This window comes from Peromyscus maniculatus, chromosome 8 (assembly GCF_049852395.1).
Source record: "Peromyscus maniculatus bairdii isolate BWxNUB_F1_BW_parent chromosome 8, HU_Pman_BW_mat_3.1, whole genome shotgun sequence".
NCBI lineage: Eukaryota > Metazoa > Chordata > Mammalia > Rodentia > Cricetidae > Peromyscus > Peromyscus maniculatus.
Genome location: NC_134859.1, coordinates 104412501 through 104440308, shown reverse-complemented (window position 1 = coordinate 104440308; position 27808 = coordinate 104412501). Strand labels below are relative to the sequence as shown.

Sequence of the window (27808 nt, the reverse complement as noted above, 5' to 3'; positions counted from 1 at the left end):
TCTCAGCACTGGAAAGGATCAATGCAAGTTCAAAGCCAGCCTGGACTATCGAATGAAATCTTGTTACTAAAAACAAAACAGGATGTGGTAGGGTGATGGGGGCAGTGTGCGTGCGTGCGTGTATGTAGGGAATAGGCTCCTATACTTTGGCTGCACATCCTGTAGGGGTCAAAAGCCAGGAACCTAGAGACAAACTTCTGCATTGTATAGTTGAGCTTTTTCATCAACTACCTCTAAGAGGAGACACATACATGTCCCTTAAAACCAGTGACTGTTGCTATAGAATTGAGCTGTCCCTGTTGCTGGGGGATCTTCCTGTCACAGCTGTTTATCCCAGGTAAGATAACACTTTGTCCGGGAGGATGTAGCTCAGTGGTAGAATACTTAGCTAGTGTGCTTGGGATTCCTTCCCAGTCTAGCATCTAGCCAAAGTTAGAGCCTCATTTTGTTGTATTAGTGGAGACTGCTCAGGTTGGCCTTGAACTGGCCTCAAGTGACCTACCTACTCAGCTTTCCAAATAGCTGGGATTATAGGTGTGCACCACTATCCAGGCTGGGGAGCCCAACTTCTTTCTGTTCTTTTGAGACAGGGTCTCATGTAGCTCAAGTTGGACCCAGACTCATTGTGTAACCCAGGCTGGCTTTGAACTGATCCTCCTACCTCGACCGAAAACTGGGATTACAGGCATGCATAAACAAGCCCAGTAGAGTTTTTGTGTGTTTGTTTTCCACTAGTCCCTTTTTCGGACAGACTTTGTCCTGTATTTAGAAAGTAATTAGAAGGTGGGTGGGAGTGTTAGGGAAATAAATACACAGTTGGACCCAGTGTGTTCTACACTTTAATCAATAGAACCCTAGAAAAGATACGGAAAAACAAAAACACCCTTCTTTTCACCTCATTCCAGCCCCTTGCTGAAGCCAGGATGAGAAGCCTTCAGCAAAAACTCATGAATGCCACAGCTGTGGGCCATGCCTGCCAGTAACCCACTTCATGAGAGATTTCCCGGACAGGGTCTCACATGCAACCCTGGCTGACTTGGAACTTGCTATGTAGATCAGACTATGTTTGAACTCACAGAGAACCATCTGCCTCTGCCTCTGGAGTGCTGGGATCTGGGATCGAGGGTGAGAGCCACCATGTCCCACTTTGAATTATTTTCCTTTTGGGGGAATTAGTGTTCAATTTCCATGAACCTCTTTGGACTTGACTCCACACGTTCCCCCATAGTGCCCAGATCACCAATACTCAAAGATGAGCATTTCTGTGTGCGGTGTGTGTTGTTTTGAGACAGGATCTTCTACGGCCCAGAATTTACCCTATCCGAGGAAGACCTTGAACTCCTGATCCTCTTGCACCCATCCACTTTTCAAGTGCTGGGATCACAGGTCTGCAGATCAAACTTCTGCACAGGGCTGAAATGAAGCCAATATAAAGACAATGAACAATGAGGCTTTCACCTAATCCAGCAAGCCTGAGCTGAGCTGGTGCCCCAGAGCATCAACCAGCGAGGTGTGGGCTTTCCAGCGCCTCCCCAGGTCCGCGCTCCAAGTCACCCTGAGAGCGCGAGGGGGCGTGGTTTGGGGCGGGACTCCGCCTCGGGGCGTGGCCTGCTGGCCGGGCGCGGCGGGCTCCCTCGGGGTTCCGGCAGGCGGGCGGGCACTCGGCGGCCGCGGCGCGATGGAGGCGCCGGCCGAACTGCTGGCCGCGCTGCCCGCGCTGGCCACGGCGCTGGCACTGCTGCTCGCCTGGCTGCTGCTGCGGCGTGGCGCGGCCCCGGTCCCGGCCCCGGAACGCGCGTCCCCAGCGGAGGCCCCCGGGGCTCCCGCGCCGCCTGCGCCTCCCGAGCCCTGCTCCCCGGAGCCCGCACCCGCGGGGCCGCGCCAGCCCGAGCGCATGGCCGAACCGGGGGAGCCCGCGGCGGAGGAGCCGGCGGACGAGGGGAGGCAGGTACGCACCGGGGTCGCCGTGGGGTCCCCGGTAAGACACCCACTAGCCTGCCGGCCGAACCTCCCCAGGAAGGGCCGAGCTAGCGGCCGGCAGGAAAGGAGGGTTCCTACGGCCGGACGCTCCATCCTCCCCCAAAGTGAAGCTGACCTCCCTCCCTCCCTGCTCTTGCGTTCCTGGGCTTCCCACGGCCGTTGACACTCTGCTCTGCACCCTCCTCTCTCCCCGCTTTTGCCCACCCGTGCCCAAATCCACGGACACGAGCTGAAGAGGTCTGAATTGGAGTTAGCTTACTCTTGACAACACAGTTCATTGGGATGGGGTGTGCGGAAAGGGAAGTTGCCTGTCTTTTAGGTCAACTTGAAATCCAGATTCCAGAGTCAATGTGGGCGTTGTATGAGGCTGGGAGGACTGGAGTGGAAGGAGGAGCACTTGCCGGGATGCGTGTTATTGTCGTTTTAAAACTGCTTGTAGGTTTGACACCCTCAATCCCCATCCCCTGGGTTGCAGACGAGCCCAGCTTGTGTGGAACAAAAGGTGCAAGAAGAGGCGCTACCCCACCACCCCGTCCCCACCTCCTGGGAGCCGGCCATCCGCTGGCCAGGCCTTCTACAGGGTACCCCTCATACACTCATTCTCTGACGCACCGTGGATTGGATCCTGGTTTGTCCCAGGTTCCTGGGATTTCACAGCTCCAGGCCGGGCCACCCACTCCGGCATTTGGTCAGATTTAAACACTTTGTTCTTCTGAGCCTCCATCCTGAAGGCAGGATGGCTAGGACAGTGGAAGCCGTGGGCTTGCTGCGTTGGTGTGTTGTGGTCAGCGTGTCTGCCGGCGCCTCCTCTTCCCTTGCTGGATACAATAGTTTGCCCCGGAGTGAAGCTCTCGGGACAGAAGAGGCGGCAGCGAGCCTGGGCCCAGGCCTCTCTCTTTGCTGAGTCTGCCAGACCCCCGACTAGCTGGCTCTTTGCTTGACAAGTGGGTGACTAATTGTGTCATTAGAGTGGCTTCTAACTTGCCCCGAGCCAGGCTGTGAGGAGAGCTATTGTGTTCGACCCAGGGAGAGTGGAAAGCTGCCTGCCGAGGCTCACAGACCTGGGGTGAATGGCAGGTGGGGCTTGGGACCCCTCTCTGGCCACCCCTGGCCCTCTCCACCAGCCCTGTTCCAAATTGTTCCTCTTTCGCCCAGCAGCAGATTTTATCTAGACCAAGGTGTCTTTTAGGGGGGCACAGTCCTATCTTGATCCTTTGGAGCAGGGCGATTTCCTCAGGAACTTCCTACAAGGCTTTTGAGACACTCATCCTGCAGTGGGTCAGTATAGTATTGAAACAGGGACCTTCACATAACTAACCCCAGTGGGCATTTTGGATTTTTTTCTGGTTTTGGTTGGTTGAGGCAAATTCTTGACATGTAGCCTGGCCTGACCTGACCTGGGGCCCACTATGTATTCAAGGCTGACCTCAAACTGAAAATCCTCCTGCCTCAACTTCCCAAAGCATGGTGACTCACACCTTTATTCGAAGCACTCAGGAGACAGAAGAGGACAGAACTCTGTAAATTCAAATCCATCTTGGTCAACATGATGAGACCCCCCCCACCTCCACTCCAAAAGAAAAAACAAAACAAAATCCTAGGATTATAGGCACTCACCCCCACACCCAGGTTAGTGGATGCTTTGGAGGACCAGGTACAATGTAGGGAGTTCAAGATGGCAGTGAGCTATCCCGAGAGAATCCACTCAACAGTAAGGCAGTTTCCTCATTTGGAAATCAGGCCCATTACCTGTGAGCATGGACTCGGGCCAGCTCCCTGGACTCCTGCCCAAAATGTCAAGTGGGCAGAATCCCAGGTGAGGGCAGGCCTGGGAGACAGGTGCCTGAGTGTGCCTTCCACACTTCCCAGTAGTGTGCGTTAGTGCTAGAAGTTGTTGCTTAGAAGTTGTCTTGAAATGGACTCAGGCATTTCCAAGTGTTTCCAGCACTTTCTTCTGATGATCACCCTAGTGGTGGCGGGGGGGGGGGGGGGGGGGGGGGGGAGGATAGATGCGGTATGCCCCCAGGGAAGATAACTCGGGTTGGAATGAGAAGCTCTGGCTGGATGATGCCCTCAATGGAGGCCCCCTTCATGGTCCCTAGGTGAAAGGCAGCAGCCAGGGATCAGGAACCACCCCACCTGCTGTTGGCCGGGAGCCACTGCCCCTGAGACGCTTAACTCACTCTCCCCACCTCATCCCCTCTTCATTTTCCATTAACTACTTCCCTCCTAATCCAGTCTTCTCCTTTCCCGGCAAGGCCTGGGCAGTCCGTGGCAGCTGCAGCCTCTGCCTCACAAAGCTGATTATTGAAAAGGCTCTGGAGCCCAGGGAGGCAGCCTTCAGCTGCTGCTGTAGATCACTGGGGCAGCATCCCCTCTGGAAGGCTGGGTGCCCTAAGGCCAGGGACCAGGTGGTGGGAGGAAGCAGTTATAGACTGAGGCCTGAGTGCAGACTCGAGGGGGTGGGGGCGGCCAACCTGAGGTCGGGAGGGGCTGGCCTTCCTCCCCCACTCCCCAGCAGTTCACAGCCCAGGCAGGGACTCCGAGGGGCAGAATCATGTTATTAAAATGTGTTTTTGCCTCTCTCGCGGGGATCACTTGGGGTGGGCAGTACAGGAAACATGGGGGGCACCTAGTTCCTGCAGAGAACTACGAGGTAGCAGTGTCTGGACAAAAATTGGTCCTTCTCAAAGCCAGGGAGCAGAGCTTTCTTGATGCTGATGTGTAGGCTGGGGTTTTAGTGTGGTCAGGTCGCCTGTGAGATATCAGCATCCCAGCAAGGTCATGTCTGTATGGGAAGAGTCCCCGAGAGGCCACGGCACAGGGTCATTCCAGTGACTCTGGGGTTAGACGCTTAGTCTGTGCCACAGCCAGACCTCCTGGCATGTGGGTTCTAGTTCTGCTCAAGAACAAAATAAGAGCTGAGTGTGCTGTACTTATCTGGTATACTGTACACTTGGAGACTGAGATAGGAGTCTCATTCAAGTCCAGAGGCCAGCTGGGGCAGCGTAGCAAGACACTCTCAAAACAGCAAAAAATAGGGCTGGAGAAATGGCTTAGAGGTTAAGAGCACTGACTGCTCTTCCAGAGGTCCTGAGTTCAATTCCTAGCAACCACATGGTGGCTCACAACCATCTGTAATAAGGTCTGGTGCCCTTTTCTGGTCATACATGCTGTATACATAATAAATAAATAAATCTTTTAAAAAAAAAGAGAGAAAAACCTCTCCCTCTTCTTAAAAAAAAAAACAGCAAAAAATAAACACACAGTAGGGGCTTTGTTAAAAAGCTTCATTTATTTTTATTTTATGTGTGTGAATATTTGCCTGCATGCATGTATGTGCACTACATGCAAAGGCCAGAGGGCGTCTGGCCCCCTGGAACTGGGATTACAGAAGGTTGTGAGCCGCCGTGTGGGTTCTAAGAACACAATCCAAGTCCTCTTCAAGAGCATCACGTGCTGAGCCACCTCTCCAGTCCAGAGTAGGGACATTTGTGTGTGAGGTGCTTGGAGTGGAACCGAGGCCTGGGGCATGCTAAGCAAGCTTGGTACCATCGAGCTAAATCTCCAACACTAAGACATTTGTAAGTGTGGTCTCAGTGCTGGACTTTTTGTGTGCAGTACTGACACTAAGTTTCTATGGAAAAATGTCCTTGAAGGCTAGAGATGTTGCCTGGTTTAGATGAGGTTGTGGGTTAGAGTCGTAGCACTTAAAAAGGAGAGAGATCTACTGTTAGAGATACAGGCTAAAATTCTTTATTATGAATATACTTATTTATTTCACGTGTGTGCTCGTGCCAGTGTCATGGTGCCCATATGGAGGTCAGAGGGCAAGCTGAGGGGTCAGACTCAGGTTGTCAGGCCTGCGTGCTGGAATTGTCTGTCAAGATTTCAATAGTTACACAGAGTATGACACACACAGAGAGAGAGAGAATGGACAGATGGCAACATTGGTGTGTCTAGGTGAGAAGCGTGCAGGTTTCATTGTATTGCTCTTTCAACTTTTAACTCATCTTGCTAGCAAGTCCACCTTGTGACCCTGTCGTCCCCAGCCTTGTTGACACCGGAAGCTGATAGACCCTCTCATACTGACCGAGGGACTGTTGAGCCTTTCCCTGCCAATTCTTCTGACCTAGCAATCCCAACATGGTCCCACTTTGTTCTCTTTCCAAAACAGGTAGCAGAAGGCCAGAGAGACACCTAGCAGTTCATGCCATGTGGGGGTCTTGTCTTAGTCGCCTTAGCTGATAGGACCAACACTGTTGACAGGTGGCTTCGGTGACACATTTGTCTCCTGCATTTCTAGAAGCGGGCATCCTCAGGTCTCAGAGGCAGCAGGCTGGACTTTGGGGAGATCTCCTGCCCGTCTTGGCTTGCCTCCAGCTGTGTCCTCGCATGGCAGAGAAGCGGGTGTTGTGGTGTCTTGTGGTATCCTCACAAAGGCTCTGCTCCCACCCAGTCAGCTGCCAGGTCTGCTGTTGTATTGAGACAGGGTTTCATATAGCTTCAGATGTCTTGAACTTACTGAGTAGCCAAAGATGGCCTTGAACTCTTTTTTCTTGGGGGGGGGGGCAGGGTTTCTCTGTATAGCCCTGGCTGTCCTGGAACTCACTTTATAGGCCAGGCTGGCCTGGAACTCACAGAGATCTGCCAGCCTCTGCCTCTCCCGTGCTGGGGTTAAAGGCGTGCGCTGCTGCCGCCGCCGCTGCCACCACCGCCGCCGCCACCCAGAGGCCTTGAACTCTTGGTCCTCCTGCTTCTACCTCCTGAATGTTACGATTACAGACATGCACCACCACATACACTATAGCAAATAGTGTATTTTTAAAAATTAAGTTTATAGGTGTGTTTTGCCTGTATGCATGTATACCACAGAAGCCAAAAGAGGATGTCAGATCCCCCTGGAACTGGAGTTCCAGAGTGTTTTGAGCTACCATGTGGGAACAGAACCTGGGTTCTCTACAAGGGCATCAAGTGCTCTTAACCACGGAGCTGTCTCTTCAACCCTAGCGATTACTTTCTTACATTTAATGTTAAGTGTATGTGTGTGAGCCTGAATATATGTCCATGGTCATATATTTCACCACAGCCAGTGCTCTTAACCTCTGAGCCATCTCTCCAACCCCTAAAATTTTCTTAACTACACACACACACACACACACACACACACACACACACACACACACACAGCAGAGATTGCATAACCCCAAGCCATGGGTATGGGGGTTCCTGGAATAGTTTTTCTCTTGGGTAGATTCTTATTTTTTGAGGACTTACAGTCTGGAGATAAATCTCAGGACTTGAAAGTGCCTCCTCCGCCAGCAGCTTCGGCTGCTGGTCTGCAGTGAGTCTCGCTCTGGGTCGAACCACCCACAACTCCCACTCCCAGGGACCCCGAAACTGGCTTCTCCTCTGGCCAAAGCCTTAAAGAGATTTTAAAAGCTGTCCACCTACTGTGCGTGTGCGTGTGCGTGTGCGTGTGCGTGTGCGTGTGCGTGTGCGTGTGCGTGTGCGTGTGCGTGTGCGTGTGTGTGTGTGTGTGTGTGTGTGTGTGTGTGTACACACTTGCCTGCTGGTGATGGAACCGGAGCATTATCTGCAAGTGTTCTAAGCTCCCAAGGACAGCCCAGACCAACTTTCAGTTATATTCAAAGCCCTCCAGCCTGGCTTCCTGAATGAATGACTGCATTCCCCAACCCTCTCAATTCCGACTGCATCAATCCCTTCTTGATTTTCCTCTTTCTCTTTTGAAATGTGGTGGATGGACGTCAGCCCAGCGTTTGTCCTGGGGTTGGGTACAGGGCAGGCTGCTCCCCACGGGGCTTTCATGTGTGTGTGTTTCGTTCTGGTTTTATGAAGCTCCTGGTGTCCTTTAAACCCTCTCATGGGAGCACTGCCAAAACTGTTAATCTGATGGGATTGAGTCTGCCATGCCCGCTCATTTGAGTGAGTTTGCTTAAGGCTGGCCAGTGTGCCCTTGACTGGGCTGTTCTCAGAGCCCGGGATGGTGTTTTCGGACTGGATGTCTGAACAGGGTAAGGTCGGGGTATGAGTGCTAGCCAAAAGAACAGTGAGTCAGGCCATCTCTGTCTCGGTCTGCCCCCCAGCATACACACACTCCTCTCTCCATCTCCATTCCCCACCTTCCCAGCCCCTTAGCCAAGGCATCCTTATGTGTAAGTGTGCTCTCGTGCTTGGGGCTCCCCCTCCCCCTCCCCCTCCCTCTCCCCCTCCCCCGCCTGTGGAAGGCCTCTGGGCCTGCTCCACCGTTGCTGCCTTCTAGAATACCCCGCCACCATCGCTCTGACGATAGTGAAGGACACCCAAATGCATTCACGAAGCCCTCTCCCATCTCCTGTAGACACCCCTTCTCCTCAGGTGTCTGTTATTGTCTGCCTTCTTCCCCAAATCTTTCCTCTCCTCACGCTCCCCACGCTGCTTAGGCCTGAAGTCCAGGCCTGTCTCGCCCTCCTCTTTTCTCTGCCCCGAGAGTTCTTGCCTGTCTCCCAGAGCCTCCTCCCAAAGGAGCCGCTCCCCTGCAGTCCTTATGGCTGCTGTTCCATGCCGTGTCCTTGCAGCCTGTCCGGGAACCTTTTCCCAGGCTCCTGCTGCCCGTGTGTCCGAGGCTGCCCAGCTCCCCCAGCTCCCAGTTTGCCTTCTGTGAACCCAGAAGCTGCGTCCTAGCCTCCTTGCTTGAAGCCCTCTGCAGCTTCTGCCGCACAGGGCAGACTGCAGCCGCTAAGGCTGATGGACCCTGATCACAGTGCTCACTGTCCCCACTGAGGCCACTGGTGTCTTCCTCATACTCAGGCCCGTGTCCAGACACTCATGTTGACTGACTGCCTGGTATGCCCGGGCCGCATCTTTATACAAGCCCTGTGCACATCCTCTCTCGGCGCCCTTGACCACGTTAGCAGATGTAAATCACCCTCCTCTCTGCTCTCCCTCGGCTCACTCGCCCATGCATCATCCTATTTGGCTCTCCTCAGAGCACTTAACCAGCATGAGGTCATCTTTTATTTTTGAGCACATTGTCTGTGCAGAGGAATGTCTGCACACGAGAATGAGAACAGGCACCTACCCACCACGTCCACCACCCCTTCCCCGCCCCTACCACGGGTCCACCATGCAGCAGGCACCGTAAGGTCTTTTTTAATAAAGAACATGCCAAACATACAAAAATCAAAACAAAACCTTGCTGCTGGCTCTTTGCTAAAGGCAGGTCCAGTCTCCTTGTCTCTGCCCTCCTTACTTATGGCCTGGCTAGCATCCCCCTACTGCAGAACTTACTCCCAAGCCTTGTCTTATGCTCCAGAGAGGTAGCATAAGAGAGGTAGACTACTCTGTAAGGGAGTGAACTCCCAGTGCAAGATGTGTTCAAGCAGAAACTGGCACGTGTTTTACATTGGATTCTCGTGTCTGCTGGAGTGCTAAGTATTTTTCTCCCTCTTGGGCCTGACGTGGAGCTCAGTGCACAGAGACAGAGAGAGTTGCCCGTATTATGGAAACCTTGGCCCCTCCTACCGTCCTGCAGATCCAGGCACCAAAACAGCTCTGAGCTGTCAGGCCCTGTAATCTAGGAGACCTCTGGCCAGACAGAGGGAGTCAAGGGACCCACGAGTGAATGACAAAGGGCAGATCACAGGCCCTAAAGACCGGTATACCTAGCTGGTGCCACATGCCCCTAATCTAAGCACTTGGGAGGTAAAGGTGAGAGAATTGAAAGTTAGTGTCATTCTCAGCAACGTAGCAAGTTCAAGGCCAGCCTGGGCTATTTGAGACTGTCTCAAAAACAAAGAAAGAAAATAGAAATTGTGGAGTCTGGAGAGGTGGTTAAGGGCACTGGCTGCTCTTCCAGAGGACCTGGGTTTGATTCACAGCATCTACATGGCAGCTCACAACTGTCTGTAACTCCAGTTCCAGGGGATCCAAGGTTCTCTTCTGACCTCTGTGGCCCAGGCATGCACATGGAACCAGACCCGACATACATACAGGCAAGACATCCCTGCGTATAAAACAAAGAATAGGGACTGTGGTTCAAAGAATACGGTGTTCTAAAAGTAGGGAAAATTAGAGGAGAGCTGCCCGCAGAAGGTGGAGGTGACTTGCAGGGATGGGAGAGCAGGGGTCCTGCTGGAGTTTTGTCAGAGACTGTGACCGAGTGAGTGTTAGGCTGTTGCCCTGAATAGCTGGATGGATTGAGAGGACCAGCTTGGGACAGGGTGAGTGGTTCGGTTCTGAAGGGAAGTTCCTTGCCCTAAGGAGCATGTCTTCTCATCAGTAGAGACTTAGTGAGAGGCGGCCCAAGTGTCCTCCTGGAAGCATTGTTTGGAGGGGGGAGGTGGCCGAACTGACCTGCTAGGACCACAGGGAGAAGGGCTCTGGGTTCCAGCTGGCTGGCACTCGCCAGCTCTGCTCTCTAGCCAGACTGCCAGCCCCTCCTGGCCCCCCAGGCAAAGATGAAAACTGAGCCTTCCACTAGGGGGCGAGACTTGCAGGCTGTGTCCTCCATTCCTGCCTGCCTTACCCTTTCTCCAGGAGATCCTCCCTGAAGAGTTGGGACCAAACTGAGCTCTACCTGCCTGGCAGAGCTTCCATGGTCTAAAGACGGTCTAGATAAGCATCAGATTTAGTACAGGTCATTACACCCTGGCTTAGCTTTGGTGGCTAGCCACAGGGTTTCTGCTGATATTGTTGGTAGGATCCAGAACAGTTGCATCTCCTGGGATAGCGCGCGCGCACGCGCACACACACACACACACACACACACACACACACACACACACACGCAGCATAAGGGTACATACACACATGCAGCAGATGGGTACATACACACACATGCAGCAGATGGGCACGCTCACACACACAGACACACACACACACAGACACACACACAGACACACACCACGCACGCATTCACACCCTTATCCTGTCTGGTGGTTTTCCTCTGCAGTACTGTCTGCCTGGGTCCTTGGGGATGCTGGTTGGAGACTTCCCCACCTCTGGAAGAAGCTAAACTGGAAAATTACCTCAGAACACTGGCAGTTGAAACAGTATCCGTTCAGTTGCACTGAGCTGAGACTCAGTGGGGTGATTGGCTTTTGCTCTGTCTTGTGGAGAAAGCAGGCAGGTTTATTTAGTGTACTGCAGGGAGCCGCAGGCAGAGCAGCAACAGAAGAACCGCCTGTAAGGTGATTGGCTTTGAGCCTCAGCCAGGCCTGCTGGGGGACCAGCCGGGATGACATCAGCCTGTGTTACAGCGTCCAGTTTTCACGAGGTTGGTTTACCATCCCTGGAAGCCCGCTGTGTGGGCTTGCCAGGGCCACTGCAGCAAAATGCCATGGGCTGGGGGCTTAAACAACAGCAATTTATTTTCTCTGAGGTCGAAAGTCCAAATCCAAGGGGATTGCTTGGCAGAGTGCATTTCTTCCGGAGCGTCTCAGTGGGCGTGCATGTGATCTGTGTGTGCCAGTGTCTCTGTTTATGTCTGGATTCTCTGATAAGGATAGAGGATCTTGGATTAAGACCCATCCCAGGGGCTGGGGAAGTGGCACTTGCCACACATGCATGAGGACCTGAGTTCGAATCCCCAGCATCCACGTGCTCATACGCCTGTAATGCCAGCACTGAGGGGTCAGCGGCAAAAGGATCGTTGGGGTGTGATGACTGCCAGCCTAGCTCCGGGTTCAGTGAGAGACCCTGTCTAAAGGGAACAAGACGGAGAGTGGTAGACTAGCAGGCCACCTGGTATCCGCGCACAAACACGCGCGTACACGCACGCACGCACTCGCGTATCCACACACACACACATATACGACCCCATCCTCAAGGCCTTGATTTATTTTATTTTAGAGATAGAGTCTTGCTATGTAGCTCTGGCTGATCTGGAACTCACTCTGTAGATCAGGCTGACCAAGAACGTACAGAGATCCTCCTGCTTCTGCCTCTCCAGTGCTGGAGATTCAAGGCTTGTGACACTGTGTCCAGCTCCACCTTATCTTTAAGGACAGGATCTCTCCCTGAATCCCGAGTTCACCAGTTGTGTGGGCTGGCCAGCTGGTAAGCTCTGAGGATCTGCCTGTCTCCCCCATACAGCCCAGCACTAGAGTCACTGACATGCACAACCCCTGCCCTTCCTTCCCATGGCTGCTGGGGATCCAGGCTCAGTCATCAGGCTTGTGCACTCTGCCCACCTCCCCAGCGCCCCCTCATACATTCTTTTGACTCTTCGTCATATCAGCGTGTGCAGACACCTCCTCTGCATGCACTGTGTGATATACATGCCTGGTGACTTTGGACTGGTCAACAGTTTGGAGATCACGCTAGCCAAGTGTATTTAGCCAGGAGGTACTTAATTCTCCATGTTTCTAGCACTGTTGTATGAAAGTCCTAGATAGATGTTTGTTGTCTAGACAACAGGTCCTTCAGAGTGAGTCCCCTGCATCAACACGGGTGTCTCCTTTTTTGACCTGTTCACCTCCCTTAGCTACAAAGATACTTTGCTTTGCCAAACTGGGGAGATGTCTGGTCTGCCAGGACACAGCCTAGCCGATGTTGGGGCAGTATGGCTCCTACCTACCTGCCACTGAGTCTGCAAGATCTGCTAAGTGAGAGCACTGGCCCTGTATCCTGAGGAGCTCGAGCCCAAGTCTGCCTCTTGTGACCCATCACCATATGAAAGCTTTATTTCCAGGCTCAGCCAACTGTTCATTTGAGAAGCCTCCTCCTACTGAGGCTGGCTGCTTCTCGGGGTGTCTGGGGTACCCCAGACCTATGTCAGTATTTGTCTCCAGTGCAGGCTGCTCACTTCTACCCCTGGCCTACCCCTCAAACCTCAAGTTTCCACACTGGCCTGCTAGGCTTCCAAGCCACAGTTCCTTGGGCCTCTCATCCCCTCCTCACACCCTCCCGTCCCACATGGTCGGCCAATCACATGCCTCTCTCATCCCCTCCTCACACCCTCCGGTCCCACACGGTCGGCCAATCACATGCCTCTCTCATCCCCTCCTCACACCCTCCGGTCCCACACGGTCGGCCAATCACATGCCTCTCTCATCCCCTCCTCACACCCTCCGGTCCCACACGGTCGGCCAATCACATGCCTCTCTCATCCTCAAACATTCCTGAAGCTGAAGTCACTCCTTCCTTCCACCAAGGCCATCCCAGGACGGGATGGGGTGCCTCTCCCAGCCATCTGTTTATTGAATCCATGTGTGGGAGAGACCAGGCTAAGGGGGTGGAGTTCCAGTTTTGGGTAAATGGTCACCGAGCTGACTGGAGACAGAAAATATCGTTGGTCGGAAGAAGCCAGGAAGGCCATTATCTTGGAAAAGCTGGGCTGTGCAGCTGGCCTTGGCCCTAGGTAATACAGCCAGCTTTCTCCGTGTCTCCCTTACTCACTAAGGTGAGGGTGGGACTTCCAGGCCACTTGCCAAAATGCCTGCACAGGCCCTACCTGGGGATGGCCTAAGTTGAGGGCCCGTGGTACCCAGGGTCCTCTATCACCTCCTCCTCCCCCTTGAGTTTGCCCTGACACCACAGGTCCCACCATGGCTGCCGGACATGCTCACACTGGACCTCAGAAATGTCTTCCCCACTCCCCCACCCCCCCACCACTTCCCCAGCTTAGGGGGTGGTCACTCTAGAGCCCCATCCATCTGCCCACATCTCACCCTTTCCTGAGAGAGGACAGGGTTCATCTGCTAAGCGGCACTGACCCCTGCCATTGTCTTGCAGGATGAAGAGCAAGACTCAGACAGTGAGACAGGACCGCCCACTGAAGAGCCTGAGGAAGAGGATGGTGAGCGGCACCCACTCCCATGAGGCTGCAGTCTGGCTCTCCCTGGGCCACTCGGGGGGCAGTGGGATCTGAGAATTGGGGGGCCACGGGGCCTTGAGGATGGATGGAGTGAGAGGAGCTATGGGATGATCAGGTCAAGGCCCCGCCCAGCCCTGAATACCTCCTTTGCACTTTTGGTCCTTGCTTTTTCGTCTGTAAATCAAGTATTGTTGGGTGCAGGAGGCCTCCCCTTAGGGGTGACAGCTCCCTGGCTGGGAGGTCTCCCAGGAGATGGGGCTGCTTCTTCTGAGCTCTGGGTGGCTCAGATGGGAGAGAGGGAACCACAGGAATATGAAACCAAGATGCTCCTGTGTGTCTTAGACAGACAGACAGACTGTCTCATCTGTCACATTTTATTTCCTTCAAAAAGAAACTGGAGAAAACCAAAGACAAAACAAAATGTTAATATTTATTGGATCAGTACAGCGAGTATACAGAGTTTTGGGGGTTTTTTTGGGGGGGTGTGTTTGTTTGTTTGTTTGTTTTTTGAGACAAGGTTTCTCTGTGTAGCTTTGGAGCCTGTCCTAGAACTCTCTCTGTAGTCCAGGCTGGCCTCGAACTCACAGATATACGCCTGGCTCTGCCTCCCGAGTGTTGGGATTAATGGTGTGCGCCACCACTGCCTGGCGGATATTTCATTTTTTAGAAAGAAGCAAGACCAGCTGCAGCTTTAAGCCAGCTGCTGGCAGGAACGATGGGAAGCAGGAGGTTTAGGAATGGGGAAACTGAGGCTCCCGTGGATGTCCGCAGCAATGAAGCTCTGTGAAGTCCCCAGGCCCTCCAGAGAGTGAGCAGAGCTGTGGTGTCTATTGGTACAGCCTCTGAGGGGACCCAGGCATAGGCAGTGGTAGGTGGGGGTGTCAACCCCCGGCCAGCCAGGCCCATGCTCTCTGCTCCTAGATCGAGTTAGGAGCTAACAGCAGCTGTGGCCCAAGAGTCTATCCCTGTTGGCATGGGCACCAAGGTCCCGTGAGTGACTTGAGCATGCAGAAGGGAAGTTGACATGAATCTGGAGACCCCTGGGTTCAAACAAAGTGCGAGACCTACAGCGTACCGTTCCTAACTCAGCTGACATCCATAAGCCCTGTACCCGGCCCCATGCTTACCCCTGAGTTCTTTCTCCCTTTGTCTGGGCCACTGTCCCTGCACAGCCCCCAGGACTCATGGCTTCCGCTATGACCAGGCAGGGGGAGAAAGGCCAATGTTCTCAGCGGTCCCAAGGAAGCAAGGATTCCTTCCCCCTCCCTGCCCCCCCCCCCCCCCCCGCCCCCGCCATCCCCTCTGCAAGAAGCAGCTCAGCCTCCCAGGCTAATTGATTAGTGTCGCTAAATTGACTTCCCCTAGCGACTCAGATTCACGACGCCTGGGAGAGGAAGCCCCCACCCTATACGCACTCCCCAGGGGCTCTCACACCCAGCCTCCTCACTCTAACAAAATTGGATTCTGCCCACCGCCTGTGATTAAGTTAAAGCCTGCGTCAGTGGGCTGTCCTGGCGGCCTGGAAAAGCATCAAGCTAATAAGACTTGCCCCATAAACCAGAACCCAGACCTGCACTAAGCTGGCAGGACTTTTTATGTTTATTTTTCTAAAACAGCAGCCCCCAGGTGTTGAGGTTCACCGGTTTTCCTGGGTCCATCCTGAGGGTTGTTCGCAAGCTCAGGCTACAGCCGTGGTAGGCCGTCCATCCGTGGCCATGGTAGGCCGTCCATCCGTGGCCTGCAGGATATTCCCGGCTTTGAGATAAACAAAGACCCTGCCCCTTCGCTCCTCAGTAGGAACGCTGCAGCTCCTTGCAGGAGACGGAGTTGCTCAGGGAAGCTCCCTGATCTGTCCACACCCTGGACTTGAAAGCTCCTGGTTCCGATGACCCAGATGGAGTGGAGTTTCCTACTTTATTAGCTTAGCTGGGCAGAGCTTAGCCTGGCCGGGAGGTGGGGGGTTTGGAGGGCTGCGGGGGAGGGGGCCGGTTTCAGAGAAGTTTTCTGAGAAGGGAAGGACAGCCCAGCTCTGCCTCAGACCCCCAGGGCCACCATCTCACCCCAGCAAGAGCCCTGGCAGCCAAGCCAACCGCAGTTGACTCATATGCCTCTGTCCACTCACCCACAGTCCTGTCCTCTACGCTCTGTATTAGTTGGCCTGAAGCTTGATGTGGACCAAGCTGGCCTGGAACTCACAGAGATCTGCCTCCCAGGTGCTGGGACTAAAGATGTGCGCGCCTGGCTCCATCAACACTCCTGCGGCCCCTCCCATCTCAGCAGCCCCTCCCATCTCAGCAGCCCCTCCCATCTCAGCAGCCCCTCCCATCTCAGCAGCCCCTCCCATCTCAGCGGCCCCTCCCATCTCAGCGGCCCCTCCCATTCAGCGGCCACTCCCATTCAGCGGCCACTCCCATTCAGCGGCCCCTCCCATTCAGCGGCCCCTCCCATCTCAGCAGCCCCCCCCATCTCCGCAGCCCCTCCCATTTAGCGGCCCCTCCCATCTCAGCAGCCCCTCCCATCCAGCAGCTCCTCCCATCTCCGCAGCCCCTCCCATCTCCGCAGCCCCTCCCATCTCAGCGGCCCCTCCCATCCCCGCGGCCCCTCCCATCTCAGCAGCCCCTCCCATTCAGCCGCCCCCCCATCTCAGCAGCCCCTCCCATCTTAGCAGCCCCTCCCATTCAGCGGCCCCTCCCATCTCAGCCGCCCTCTTCTAGGACCAGCTGCTGATTTGAGGCTTTCTGTGTACGTTTGTCTTCTGGTCACTGCAGCATCACCAGCACCTGGAATTGTGCTCTCTAAATGCTTGTGAGATGATTCGAGGAGCGAATCGTCTTTGTAAAAGGCCGAGATAGCTTCCTGAGGAAGGCCTCGGGCAGCTCCTAGTGAGGACCCCAATCCTCCTCCATGAGGATTGATGAGGGGACAGCATGGCCCCTGCAGAGTGTTTGGGTTCTGAGATCATCTCCAGAACCTTCTTCCTCTGTGCCAGGAGAGAATGCTAATCCCAGCGCCCTTTTCTTCCGGGTCAGTGTCCATCTATCTGATGACGTGTGTCGGGAGCCTGACCTGCTGTGAAAGGATGTGGAGGTGTCTCAGACTCTTCAGGCAGGAGAAGTTCTAGAATAGCAGCTGGAAGAGGAGTCAACAGTGTCCCTGGCTGTCGCCATCGCCAGCCTTTCTGTCTTCACAGGCATTAGAGAGAAGGCAGCCAGCCCGACGTTCTCCGTCTCCCCAGACACTGAGGCATTGCCTCCAAGCAGATTTTCTCATTAGGACACTCCTCTTCCCCTGCTGCCCTACATCTCCTGCCTCCCTCTGCTGGGGTACCCCAGCATCTGTGTTGACGCTGTGTCACACGCCTTGGGCCTCGTCTGCTGACAGACCCCACCCCACCCCCACCCCGTCAGAGCTGCAGATTTACCCTTTCTAACAGCCTGCCGGCACTGGAGGCCGCTCTCAGGCCCTGGCAGTCCGCCAAGCCTGTTCGTTTGTACATCCCATCTTGGGCCTGATGTATGCCTTCAATTGCTGAGAACCTGGCGGGGGTGGGGGTAGGGGAGACAGAGCAACTGGGCCTGGCTGTCTCAAGCCTAGAAGAGAAGGAAGGTCTGAGTCCCTGGGGCCCAGTGTGGGGACCCATGTGCTCCCCGAGATGTGAGTGGCGTTTGCTGTAGGTGTGATCAGCATAAACGGGTTGAGGGAGGCCACTATGGCAGGAGTTGGATCGGGGGTTGGGGGTGATCCTTGCAGGCAAACAACTGAATTCTTGGCTCAGAGACAGGCAGACAGCTCTGGGCTGGCTTAAACTGGCCTGGGGAGGGGATGACATTTGGAAGATAGAGCAGCCCTGGGCATAGTTTCTGTCTGGGTCTCACTTCCATGTGACCCCCATTAAAGACCAAGGCGCAGGAAACCAGAGGAGTCCATAGGAAGGACAGGATGAGCCTGGGGTCAGGTGCTGGGGTGAGAAGATGATGTCACTGAGTGTGTGGCCCCTCTGAAGCTGGGGCTGCATTCAGGCTGGTACAAGACTGTGCAGGTGGCTTGTTGGCCTCTGTGACAAGTTTTCTCTGTGTAGCCCCGGCTGTCCTGAAGACCAGGCTGACCTCGACTCAGAGATCTGCCTGTCTCTGGCTCCTGCTCCTGAGTACTGGGATTAAGAGCGTGAGCCACCACCATCCTGGTTTTTGTTGTTGTTTTTGTTTTGTTTTTCCGTCTACCCATTGAGCTCTGTTGCTAGGCTGTTTCTTTGAAAACAATCAGAGGGTGAGCTGAGGGTGTAGTTCAGGGAAGAATGTTTGCCTAGCCTGGCATGTGCAAGGCCCTAAACTCAGGGCCTAAATCCCCAGTTACACACACACACACACACACACACACACAACTAACCATGGAAAGGGGGTGCTGCTGAGCATCGATGGGGACAGCCTAGCCTCCCAAGTTGGTGATAATCTTACCTACTGTCCCCACAGGAGCGGCCTTCTCCTTTAAGTACAGCCCTGGGCAGCTGAGGGGAAGCCAGTACAAGCGGATGATGACCAAAGAAGAATTGGAGGAGGAACAGAGGTAGGCGGCTTCTGGAACACTGGTATCAGGGCCAAGCAGGGGTGAGCCAGCCCCCCATGTCCTCTTCCCTCTTGGGTAGGGGTGGGGATGTGCATCCTTCCTTGTCCTGGTAATGTTCAGCCAGCCTCAATCAAGGGAAGATGGTCCCCCGGGGCAGGCGCACAGGGGAGGGCGTGAGAATAAAGTGGAGCCTATTTCTTGATTCTCTCTGCCTGAAGCCTCCCCAACCTGGAGAAAAAAAAGACATAAGAATGAGATGCCAGGAAAGGGCCAGAGCAGCCTCACTGTTCACTTAGGCGTAGAGTCCCTGACAAAACCAATTTGTCACTTGAGGACAGAGAGAGATTCTTGGTGCTCATCCATCTGGCAGCCTCCCTCCTCCAGGCCCCCACCCGCCACGTCGCTCTCTATCTGTTCCGCTCTGCACAGCTCAAGGCAGCTGTAGGGCTTCTGGTTTCCTGAATCAGGCCACTCTCCCCTCCCCCACCAGGACCCCCCCACCCCCACCCCGGTGTGTGTGTCCATCAGGTTCCCCTCCACATCTTATCTGGACTGCATGGGTGGCTGAGGGAGGCTCTGAAGCAGTGGGATGGCCAGGGCGGCCACAGGAGGAGCAGGGTTCTCAGCAGCCCAGCTGCGCCCCTCCACGAGCCCCTGCTGTCTGCCCCACCCCCACCCCCACCCCCACCCCCAGCCATGTAGAAGCGGAGCCCTTGCATTCTAGTGAAGTCTCACTGAGAACAGCACCATTTTCCAGACCTGGCACCCAGAGGAGCTGGGGGTGGGGTGGGGAGGGGGATGAGCCCTGATTCATGAGCGGAAGCAAGGAGTAGAAGGCTGGAGCAGGATGCGCAGCTTAGCCACCCTCTCTAGGCTGCTCCAGGACCACCAGCTTCCCTCCAGGACCACAACCCCCCTCCCCACCAAGATGCAGCTTCACAGGAAGCCTCCTCACCCTGGGTGCAGAGGGATGTCGGTGGGTGTGGGTGCAGGCAGGAGAAAGCGCTTTCCATGTGAGTCCCCGAGTCCTTGGATGCTGCTGCCTCGTGTTGTGACCCCATTTGCCACCTTTATATTTCAGGATTGAGCTGACCTCTGACCTCACCTCCCTGTAGCGAGTCCTTTAGTCCTGGGCCACAAATGTTCTTGCAAACCCTTGTGGTAAGGAGGTTGGTTTTGTAGACTAGCGGGGCTTCCTCACGTTGTCTGCTAATGTGTCCCCAATGCCACTGACGTGGTCTAAATCCTCTTCCTCCACCTTCTTCATAACCAATTAATGCATTTCGTCCCATCTGAACCTGTCTTGTTCTTCCCATGCACGAGGAATCCCAGACACAAAAAGAACCTTTCCCAGGGGCCAATTCAAGTCCCTGGTAGACCTAAGGGGTCCAGCTGTTTTGGGTGCTAGTATACTTAAGGGGGGACCATCATCTCTGAGACCTGGGGTGCTATGGGAATATGCATACATCTTGTGAGGCGGCCATTGTGGCTTTGTCTGACCCAGAGGAGAGACAGCTGGTTGCACAGTGAATGACAGAACCCTGAGAGGGCCTTGTAATCCTCCCATGCTGCAGGGCAGGCAGGACTGTTGCTCTTCAGAGCTGGGCCTGCAGACAGAGCTGGGCCTGCAGACCGAGGCCTTGGCCGCTGTGGCTCACTCCCTGCTGATGTCAATACAGAGGACAGACATGGTCACAGTCACTCATTTTCCGAGGCTATTTTGGAACTCCTGTGGCGGAGCTGAGGTATTGCCACAGATGCTTTGAGGGTTCAGCCCTGGCTGGAGAGGCGGGCGAGGGCCTGACCACCACCACCACCACACACACACACACACACACACACACACACACACACACACACACCCCGCCACCCCAGCCATCCCAAGCATTCCTGGGGGTGGGGCTTTGGCTGCACCATAGCCGCATTCTATCCGCTCAGGTCCATGCACTGTGGGCCTTGAGGGGCGGTCAGGGCAGGAGAGCAGTTAGGGCTCAAGTTTGAGATCTGCCACCACCCCTGTGTTCACAGTTAGTGGGTGGCAGCCAGGCCTCAGTCTGGGGTCTGCCACCGCCCCTGTGTTCAGAGCTGAGGCCAGGAACTGAAAAGGCAAAGTCACTTGTGTGTCACTTTGAAAGACAGCAGATCCCCCACTGCCTGAGGGCCCTGGAGTCTCCAGGGGACCCCAGACCACCCACAGATGTTTGCTCTTCTGTGGGCTAGAGATTGTGCCCAGGAGCTGCTCTTGGGGTGAGGAGGAGTCCCTGACTCCTCCTCTGCACAGGGAGGTCCCAGCAGGGCCTGAGTTTATGTTCATTCCATGACCCTACCCCGCATGCTTCCTGCGGCTCTCACACGCCCACCCACCCCATCTGACATCTGCCTGCTCCCCCTCCCGCCCTTGCATGTGGCCGCAGCTGAAGCTGCTGGGGGTGCCCCTGACCACACCACTGCGCCTCATGTGATGCTTGGGGTTGCAGAGGCTGTTGAGTTTGGCTTCGACTTTATGTCTCTGGGTTTTGGAGAGGTGACAGTTACAACACAGATCGGGACCCAACTGAACTTGGGGAACTGCCCTAGAACTGTCCCCTGAAAAATACCACAAATGTAGGACGGGGAGATGCCTGCCGCCAAGCCTAACGGCCTGAGTTTGATCCCTGAGACTAACGTGATGAAAAGCGAGAACCAACTCCTTGTCCCCTGACCTCCACATGTGCACATCCACAATGTACACACTCACAGATCCACACAAAACAAATAAGAATGTAATAATAATAATAATAAAACCCATAATGTTACCATCAAACTAATGAAACCATCCTCAAGCTGGCAAAGCGTCTGTCAGCTCCATCCCTCCCAGATGGCCTTTGCCCAATCCGCGGCTGGCACACAGGGAGCACCTGGTTAGCAGGTAAATGTTGCACTGCTTCTCATCTTGAATGACCAGCTGGGCCACCGTAGCTGCACCTAGAACCCAGCTCTGCAGCGCTCTGCTCTCCCCAGGCTCGCTCAAGGTCCTTGGGGAGTGAATCGAGAGGTCCCAGTGGGTTCTCCTCCGATCTCCATTGGGAATGCCTGCCCTTGGGTCGGCTCCAGACAGAGCTGTCCGGCTCCTGGGAGGTGGCTGGGCAGCAACTGCTCTAATCCTGGCTGCTGTGCACGCGACCCTTCCTGAGTGCCCTCTGAGCAGACACGCACTCCCCTCCCCTGCTCCCCACATCCCTGCCAACCTCCTGAGCCTCTCTTGGGGGTGCCGCCTCCCTCTGTGTGAGTGGGGTCATTGGCTAGCAGGCTTTTGACAGCTCCCCCTGAGCAAGAGGCCTTTTCACCCCACAAGCTAGTGAGACGGCCAAGCGTGACAGGCTTTGCCGCTTGGCAGGGTAGCCCATCGGCTGGTTCCAGAGGGAAAGTGGAACCCAGCTTGTACACTAGGCTGTGTGGACAGGTCAGGCTGGGCTCCACACTGCTGTGGCTGGCAGTCTGAAGGACTGTCAACTTTTGACTCATGGAAATAGACAGGGCCCGAGAGGAGGGATATATAGGGCGTATTAGGGCGTAAGGGAGGTGGGAACCCCGGACCTTCCTATAGTTCTGGCTCCTATAGTTTCTTCCTGAGTGAAATCTAATGGCTGGAAGTATGCATTGACTCCAGCTTCCAGGAGAGGGCGCCAAAGGCAAAAAAATAAGCTCACTCACCTTCAGAGAACTATCAAGACCCTTTTTTTTTTGGCCCTTCTGGAAACCTGCCAGGGAAGGTACAGAGTCTCCTCACAGGAGACAAAGACCAGGCAGCAGGAAGCAAAAATTACCCGGGGCAATAGGAATGTCATTAGTGTAACCAACCGCACAGCCAAGGATCAGCGAGCTCACTGCCCGGCCACTCTGTTTCTCAGAAGCTGGAAGTGGCAGGTGGCGGTCGCCACCTGGCTGGGGGTGGGGCAGGGGGACAGACAGACCCACGGAGCCTGTGTCACTGCTGAGTGTGCGGAGCAAACCGCTGGTCTGAGAAGCAGCAGGGTCTAGCGTGGCCTCTGTGATTCCAACCATCTGCCTTCTGTGCCCACTCTGTCCTGGGCTGCTTCTAAAGTAACCCGAGCGAGATACATGACCTTTTTCTCCCTGTTTCTCTTTACAGAACTGAAGAATAAAGAAGGTGTCCTTCTTAGCCGCCTCCTGAAGGCTTTCTTTCCTTTTGACATCTTAAAAGCTTGATTTAAAAAAAAAAAAAGGGGGGAGGAGCCCATGCAGGCTTGGGGCGGGGAGTTTGCCTGCAAATCTGCTGACATGTTGGCCCACCCCAACTCCCGCTGGGCTCCCCTGGACTAGCAAGATCTTCAGGACTGGTTTTGTCTCTGTCCTGCTCAGAGGTGTTTACTGGGAGAAGGGGGAGACTTGCCAAGAATATGGATGGGCTCAGGCCCTGGGCTTTTCTTACCGGCCATGCTTGCTCCCCATCCACCCCACTTAGGCCCCCACACCCCGTCCTGCCCTGGGCTTTTGTTCTCACAGAAGCCAAACCACCAGATTTGAGACGAACGAAGTAAAGCCCACCAGGGCTCACTTGCTGTCAGAGGTGGTCACACACACACACACACACACACACACACACACACACACACACACGAGGTGGGGGTGGGGGTGGGGGTGCTTTCCTCCTCCTCTCTGGCAGGAATGATTCATGCCAGGTACTGGCTTTAACACGGCCTCCTTTTTGCCCCCACCCCGCCCCCACCCCAGGAGTCTCGGGCCACCCCTCTTTGTACTGAGAGGCCTCTCCGCTAGTGTTCTCACCAGCTCAACTTAGTCTCCACTCTGGCAGTGTTAGCTTCCAGCAGACTTCTGGACTGTGGATTTTCTAGGTTTTTCCTAGATGACTTTGAACCTCATAATCACCCAGCAGTCCCAGGTTAGTTTTTTCAGAATTTTATATTTGACAGTATTTATACCAGACGACTCTGAAGTCTTAGACTTGTTGGTGAAGACATTTTTTTTCCCTAAAGCACTAAGTTTTTAGAAGATTTTCCATTTAATAGAAAACTAGAAAAATGTCCAGCATCGACTCCTAAGCCGCGCGTCCCTGGCGGCCTTCTCCCGTGCCCGGTGCCTCGGGTTCAGGGCTTAGGGCCGAGCTGGCAACAGAGCGGCAAACACACCTCAATGCCTTTGACACAGCCACGTGACCAACAGAGTCACACTCACTTCTTCCTAAATAGCAATAGTGAAGTCCCTGTCTAGGCTGGGGCTTCCTCCACACAGAGGAGTGACTTCTGGATATCCTTAGTTAGGCTTATGTGGAAACCTGAGCGTGGCTTGTGAGCAATAAGCCCCTTCCACTCCTGGCGGCTTGGCTCGATGTGTACAGCCTGTGTTCTGGCCAATAAAGAGTTAAGTAGAGGACCTTGGTTACTGTGTGTTTCTTCAGTTTGCTTTATTTAAAAACAAAAAGCCTCTTTAGAAACAAACTTTAAACTTCCTCTCATCTTGATGCTCCAGCAGAACACAAAGCCATATGCATACCCAGTTACAAATTCACAGCCCAGGGCTGGAGAGAGGGGTGTTTGCCTAAGAACACTTGCTCTTGCAGAAGATATGGGTTCTGTTCCCAGCACCCAGATGGTGGTTCACAACCATCCATAAATCTAGTTCCAGGGGATCCAGTTCTCTCTTCTGACCTCTAAGGGCATCAGGCAAACATATGGTACACATACATATATGTAGATGAAACTCCCAAACACATAAAAATAAATAAGTATATACCACAGCACTGTGGGTACGGGGTGGTGGTGGTGGTGGTGGTGGTGGTGGTGGTGGTGGTGGTGGACAGCTGTGATCCCAGTACCCAGAGGCAGAGTTTACATAGTGAATTCTAGGCTAGCAAAGTCTATATAGAGAGACCATCTCAACATGCCCCTCCCTCCAGAATCCTAAAAATAATAGTAATAATGATTATAATAAATATACAATCATCATGGCCACCAAAACATTATGGACAGTTCATTAAGAGACAGTGCTAAATGTATCTGACAGTGATTTAATCCATGCTTTCAGTAACCCCCCTCTGTTTACCATACCTCTTTTTTTCACAGTGGGGTACAAAATACACCCTGCATGTCCCTCTTCCTCTTACACAGAACTGAGTATAGACCTAGTTTGTCTAGACCAAGGAGGGTAGGAATTGGGACAGCAGTACTCCAACATCTAGATGCTACGGTAGACAGAAACCAAATTCGTTGAGTGGAGGATATGGGGTTTGGGGGGGGCATAGAACTTACAGAAGAAGGAATGTCATTAAAAGCACAAGTCCGCCGGGCAGTGGTAGCACACGCCTTTAATCCCAGCACTCAGGAGGCAGAGCCAGGCGGATCTCTGTGAGTTCAAGGCCAGCCTGGTCTACAGAGTGAGATCCAGGAAAGGCACAAAGCTACACAGAGAAACCCTGTCTCTCAACAACAACAACAAAGTACAAGTCCTGGCCTGACATGCTGGTGCACATCTTTAATCCCAGCACTCAGGAGGCTGAGGCAGGAGGATCTCTGAGTTCAAGGCCAGCCTGGGCTACAGAGTGAGTTCCAGGCCAGCCAGAACTACAAAGTGAGGACTGTATCAAAGACAAAAGGAAAGAAAAAGAAAAAGCCTAAGACCTAACACATCGGGGCCACCTCTCCAGGCGGTCGGTGCAGTGGCTGACAACTTTGCTGAAGCCTGCTCAGACCTACAATATGGCCACAGCAGACATGGCCCTGGGGAAGGCGAGAGCTGAGCCTGCAGGTGTGGCTCATGTTCTCTCCGGGCCGAAGCAGTAGTGTGCCATGGAGGAAGTGGTACAGGAAACACAGAATCAAGAACTCAGGATAGCCAGGTGGAGGCAGGATGCAGGGGACAGCTGTCACGCTGTCACAGGGCGGTGCAGTGGAGCAAACAGGACCACACACGGTTCCTAGTTTCTGCTGTTCGGCCCACCCTTCCTGTTTGTCATGGGAGTCATTCTGTGCTGGTCAGATGGTGTGGCGGCGTCTCGTAAACCACGAGGCAGCCACAGAACCATGTGGTCAACACCGAGGTCCATCTGCATCCACACCCACTTTGTGTACATAAGGAAAAGGTGCCTCTTTCTCTTGGCAGCAGAACTCCAGGGACTAGATTTCCACCTCCCCTCCCCACTGCCCAGCACTTTTGTCTACACATCTATATGCCCCATCTCCCTTGCTTCGGTTCACTGTCTAAACTGAGGCTGCTCCTGACCCCCTATTCTCAGCACACAAAGCCACTTAATAAAACAGGGTTCTCTTCCTCCTTGCCTCACTGTGAGATGCAAATCACTACAGGCCCATGAGAAAACTGAGCCACAGTGCACCTGAGACCCAGGATTTCAGGGCTGAGTGTTAGTGCAACCTCCTGCATTTTAAGTGGGTCCTTACACTGGAAAGCAAATGTAGTTAGAAAAGCAGAGAGTCTCCACCTGGCCGATGGATGGCACAGGTGCTGCCCCCACCCCCACCCCCACCCCCGGTCGGGAGCATCCTTTTCCTCTCATCCTCTCTTCTCAACAGAGTTCAGAAAGAACAGCTGGCCGCCATCTTCAAGCTCATGAAGGACAACAAGGAGACGTTTGGTGAGATGTCTGATGGTGACATGCAGGAGCAGCTTCGACTCTATGACATGTAGGCCTGTCGCCCAGCAAGACGTGACCCAGGACATCCTGACGACCCTTAGGGACTTGGTCCAGGCTGTTGTCGATTCCCAGACTTTTGAAGGACTATCTTGTACAAACAGATAGAGATGCGTGTTATATAAGGATTCGCTTGGCCTCTGCAATTTTTATACCAATGTTCGAGGAATCGACATTGTTTTCTTCAGAGGAGGAAACCCCTGACCCCTCTGGCTTCAGCTCACTGGTGAGGGTCCACCTGTGTCGTGTTCTACAGACCCAGGGCAGGTAGTCCAGGATTGCTGACGAGGGCTTGACGCTGGGCCCCTAAGCATACTGTGTAGACAGAATACAGGGTGTCACAGGGGAGATGGGTGTGATCTAGTAACACTGTACTCTTCATTCTGCCCCAGGGGCGTTTCTGGAAGTCGCTGGGGTGGCAGCCACAAGTCTGATTGAAAGGCTCAGCTGTTACCCTGGGGCAGAAGAGTGGGGTCAGTTGATAGAGTAGTCACCACTGCCGAGGCTCACCTCACCGTCACGCCGTGTGAAAGCGTGGCACACAGAGAACGATGCTGGACACTGTAGACAGAAGAAATAACACACACAACAGGGCCTGGGGCAGAGCGTGTGCTTAGCAAGTTCAAGGCCCCCGAGTTTCATCCCCAGCACCAGAAGCCCCTTCCCCCCCAGCCCATCCCCCCAAACGACAGTGTGGTCTGTACCTTTGGTGAGACTAAAAGGCCTTTAGAAAATGAGAAGCTACCAGAAAGCTTCGGGAAAATGTTCCAGCGTCCCCTAAAATAATGCCTGGGTGCCAGGGTAGGACCACCCAGTGACGATGGGGAGGGACCACAGCAGCTCCCTCCTGCCCACCAGTCCCACTGGCTGTCACCCCACTTTGCCAGAGCAAACTGAATCGAAGGTATGCTGAGGACGGGAAGTGGGAACGCTCTTAAAACCAACTTTTATTTGCTAAAATAAAACGAAATAAACATAAAGACATAACTCAAACTATGGAGAGCAGAATTGACTTTTTAAAGATTTATTTTAGCCAGGCATGGTACCACGTGCCTTTAATCCCAGCGTTCGGGAGGTAGAAGCAGGCAGACCTCTATGAGTTCAAGGCCAGCCTGGTCTACAGAGTGAGCTCCAGGACAGCCAGGGCTACACAGAGAAACCCTGTCTCGAAAAACCAAAATTTAAAAAAATTATTATTTGTTTTTTTGAGACAGGGTTTCTCTGTGTAGCCCTGGCTGTCCTGGAACTCGCTCTGTAGCCCAGGCTGGCCTCCAACTCGCAGAGATCCGCCTGCCTCTGCCGCCCAAGTGCTGGGATCAAAAGCATGAGCCACCACCCAACAAGTTTGATGCATTTTTTTTTTTTGGAGATGGCCTTACTATGTAGCCCTAGCTGTCCTAGAACTCACAGAGATCCACCTGCATCTGCTTGCTTCCTGAGTGCTGGGATTAAAGGGTGTGCTACCACACCCAGTCAAGATTTTATTTTTAGGTTTTGTTTTTGTTTGTTTGTTTGTTTGTTTGTTTGGTGTGTGTGTGTGTGTGTGTGTGTGTGTGTGTGTGTGTGTACGAGCATGTAATGCAGATGCCTGGAGAGCTGTCTCAGCAGTGAGGAGTGCTTGCTGCTCTTCCAGAGGACCAGAGTTCAGTTCCCACAGCCCATGTCAGGCCGCTCACAACCTCCTGTAACTCCAGCTCCAGCGGATAGGAACCTTCTCTTCTTGTCTCCATGAGCATCACACTCATGTGGTGCATGTACACACACACACACACACACACACA

At 53.9% G+C, this 27808-nt stretch overlaps 1 protein-coding gene across 2 annotated transcripts; it reads left to right on the top strand.

Moving 5' to 3' along the window:
* The first annotated feature begins 1636 nt into the window (after positions 1 to 1636).
* On the top strand, positions 1637 to 27020 carry Mxra7 (matrix remodeling associated 7). 2 transcript variants are annotated; one of them, XM_076543799.1, is made up of 4 exons: positions 1637 to 1978; positions 13717 to 13780; positions 18268 to 18361; positions 25909 to 27020. In XM_076543799.1, the coding sequence occupies exons 1-4, from the start codon at positions 1679 to 1681 to the stop codon at positions 26021 to 26023; spliced, it is 573 nt and encodes a 190-aa protein (XP_076399914.1). In that variant the 5' UTR covers positions 1637 to 1678; the 3' UTR covers positions 26024 to 27020. The 2 variants fall into 2 exon arrangements, with proteins under 2 accessions (XP_076399914.1, XP_006998137.3); XM_006998075.4 differs by having other exon boundaries at positions 1640 to 1948.
* The last annotated feature ends 788 nt before the right edge of the window (positions 27021 to 27808 follow it).

Excerpts from the sequence above, each read along its gene's own strand:
- Mxra7 (XM_076543799.1), top strand. The coding sequence starts at position 1,679 with ATGGAGGCGCCGGCCGAACTGCTGGCCGCGCTGCCCGCGCTGGCCACG. Across the intron at positions 1,979-13,716 it reads GGGTCGCCGTGGGGTCCCCG|GATGAAGAGCAAGACTCAGA; the intron begins GTAAGACACCCA and ends ATTGTCTTGCAG. Across the intron at positions 18,362-25,908 it reads GAATTGGAGGAGGAACAGAG|AGTTCAGAAAGAACAGCTGG; the intron begins GTAGGCGGCTTC and ends TCTTCTCAACAG.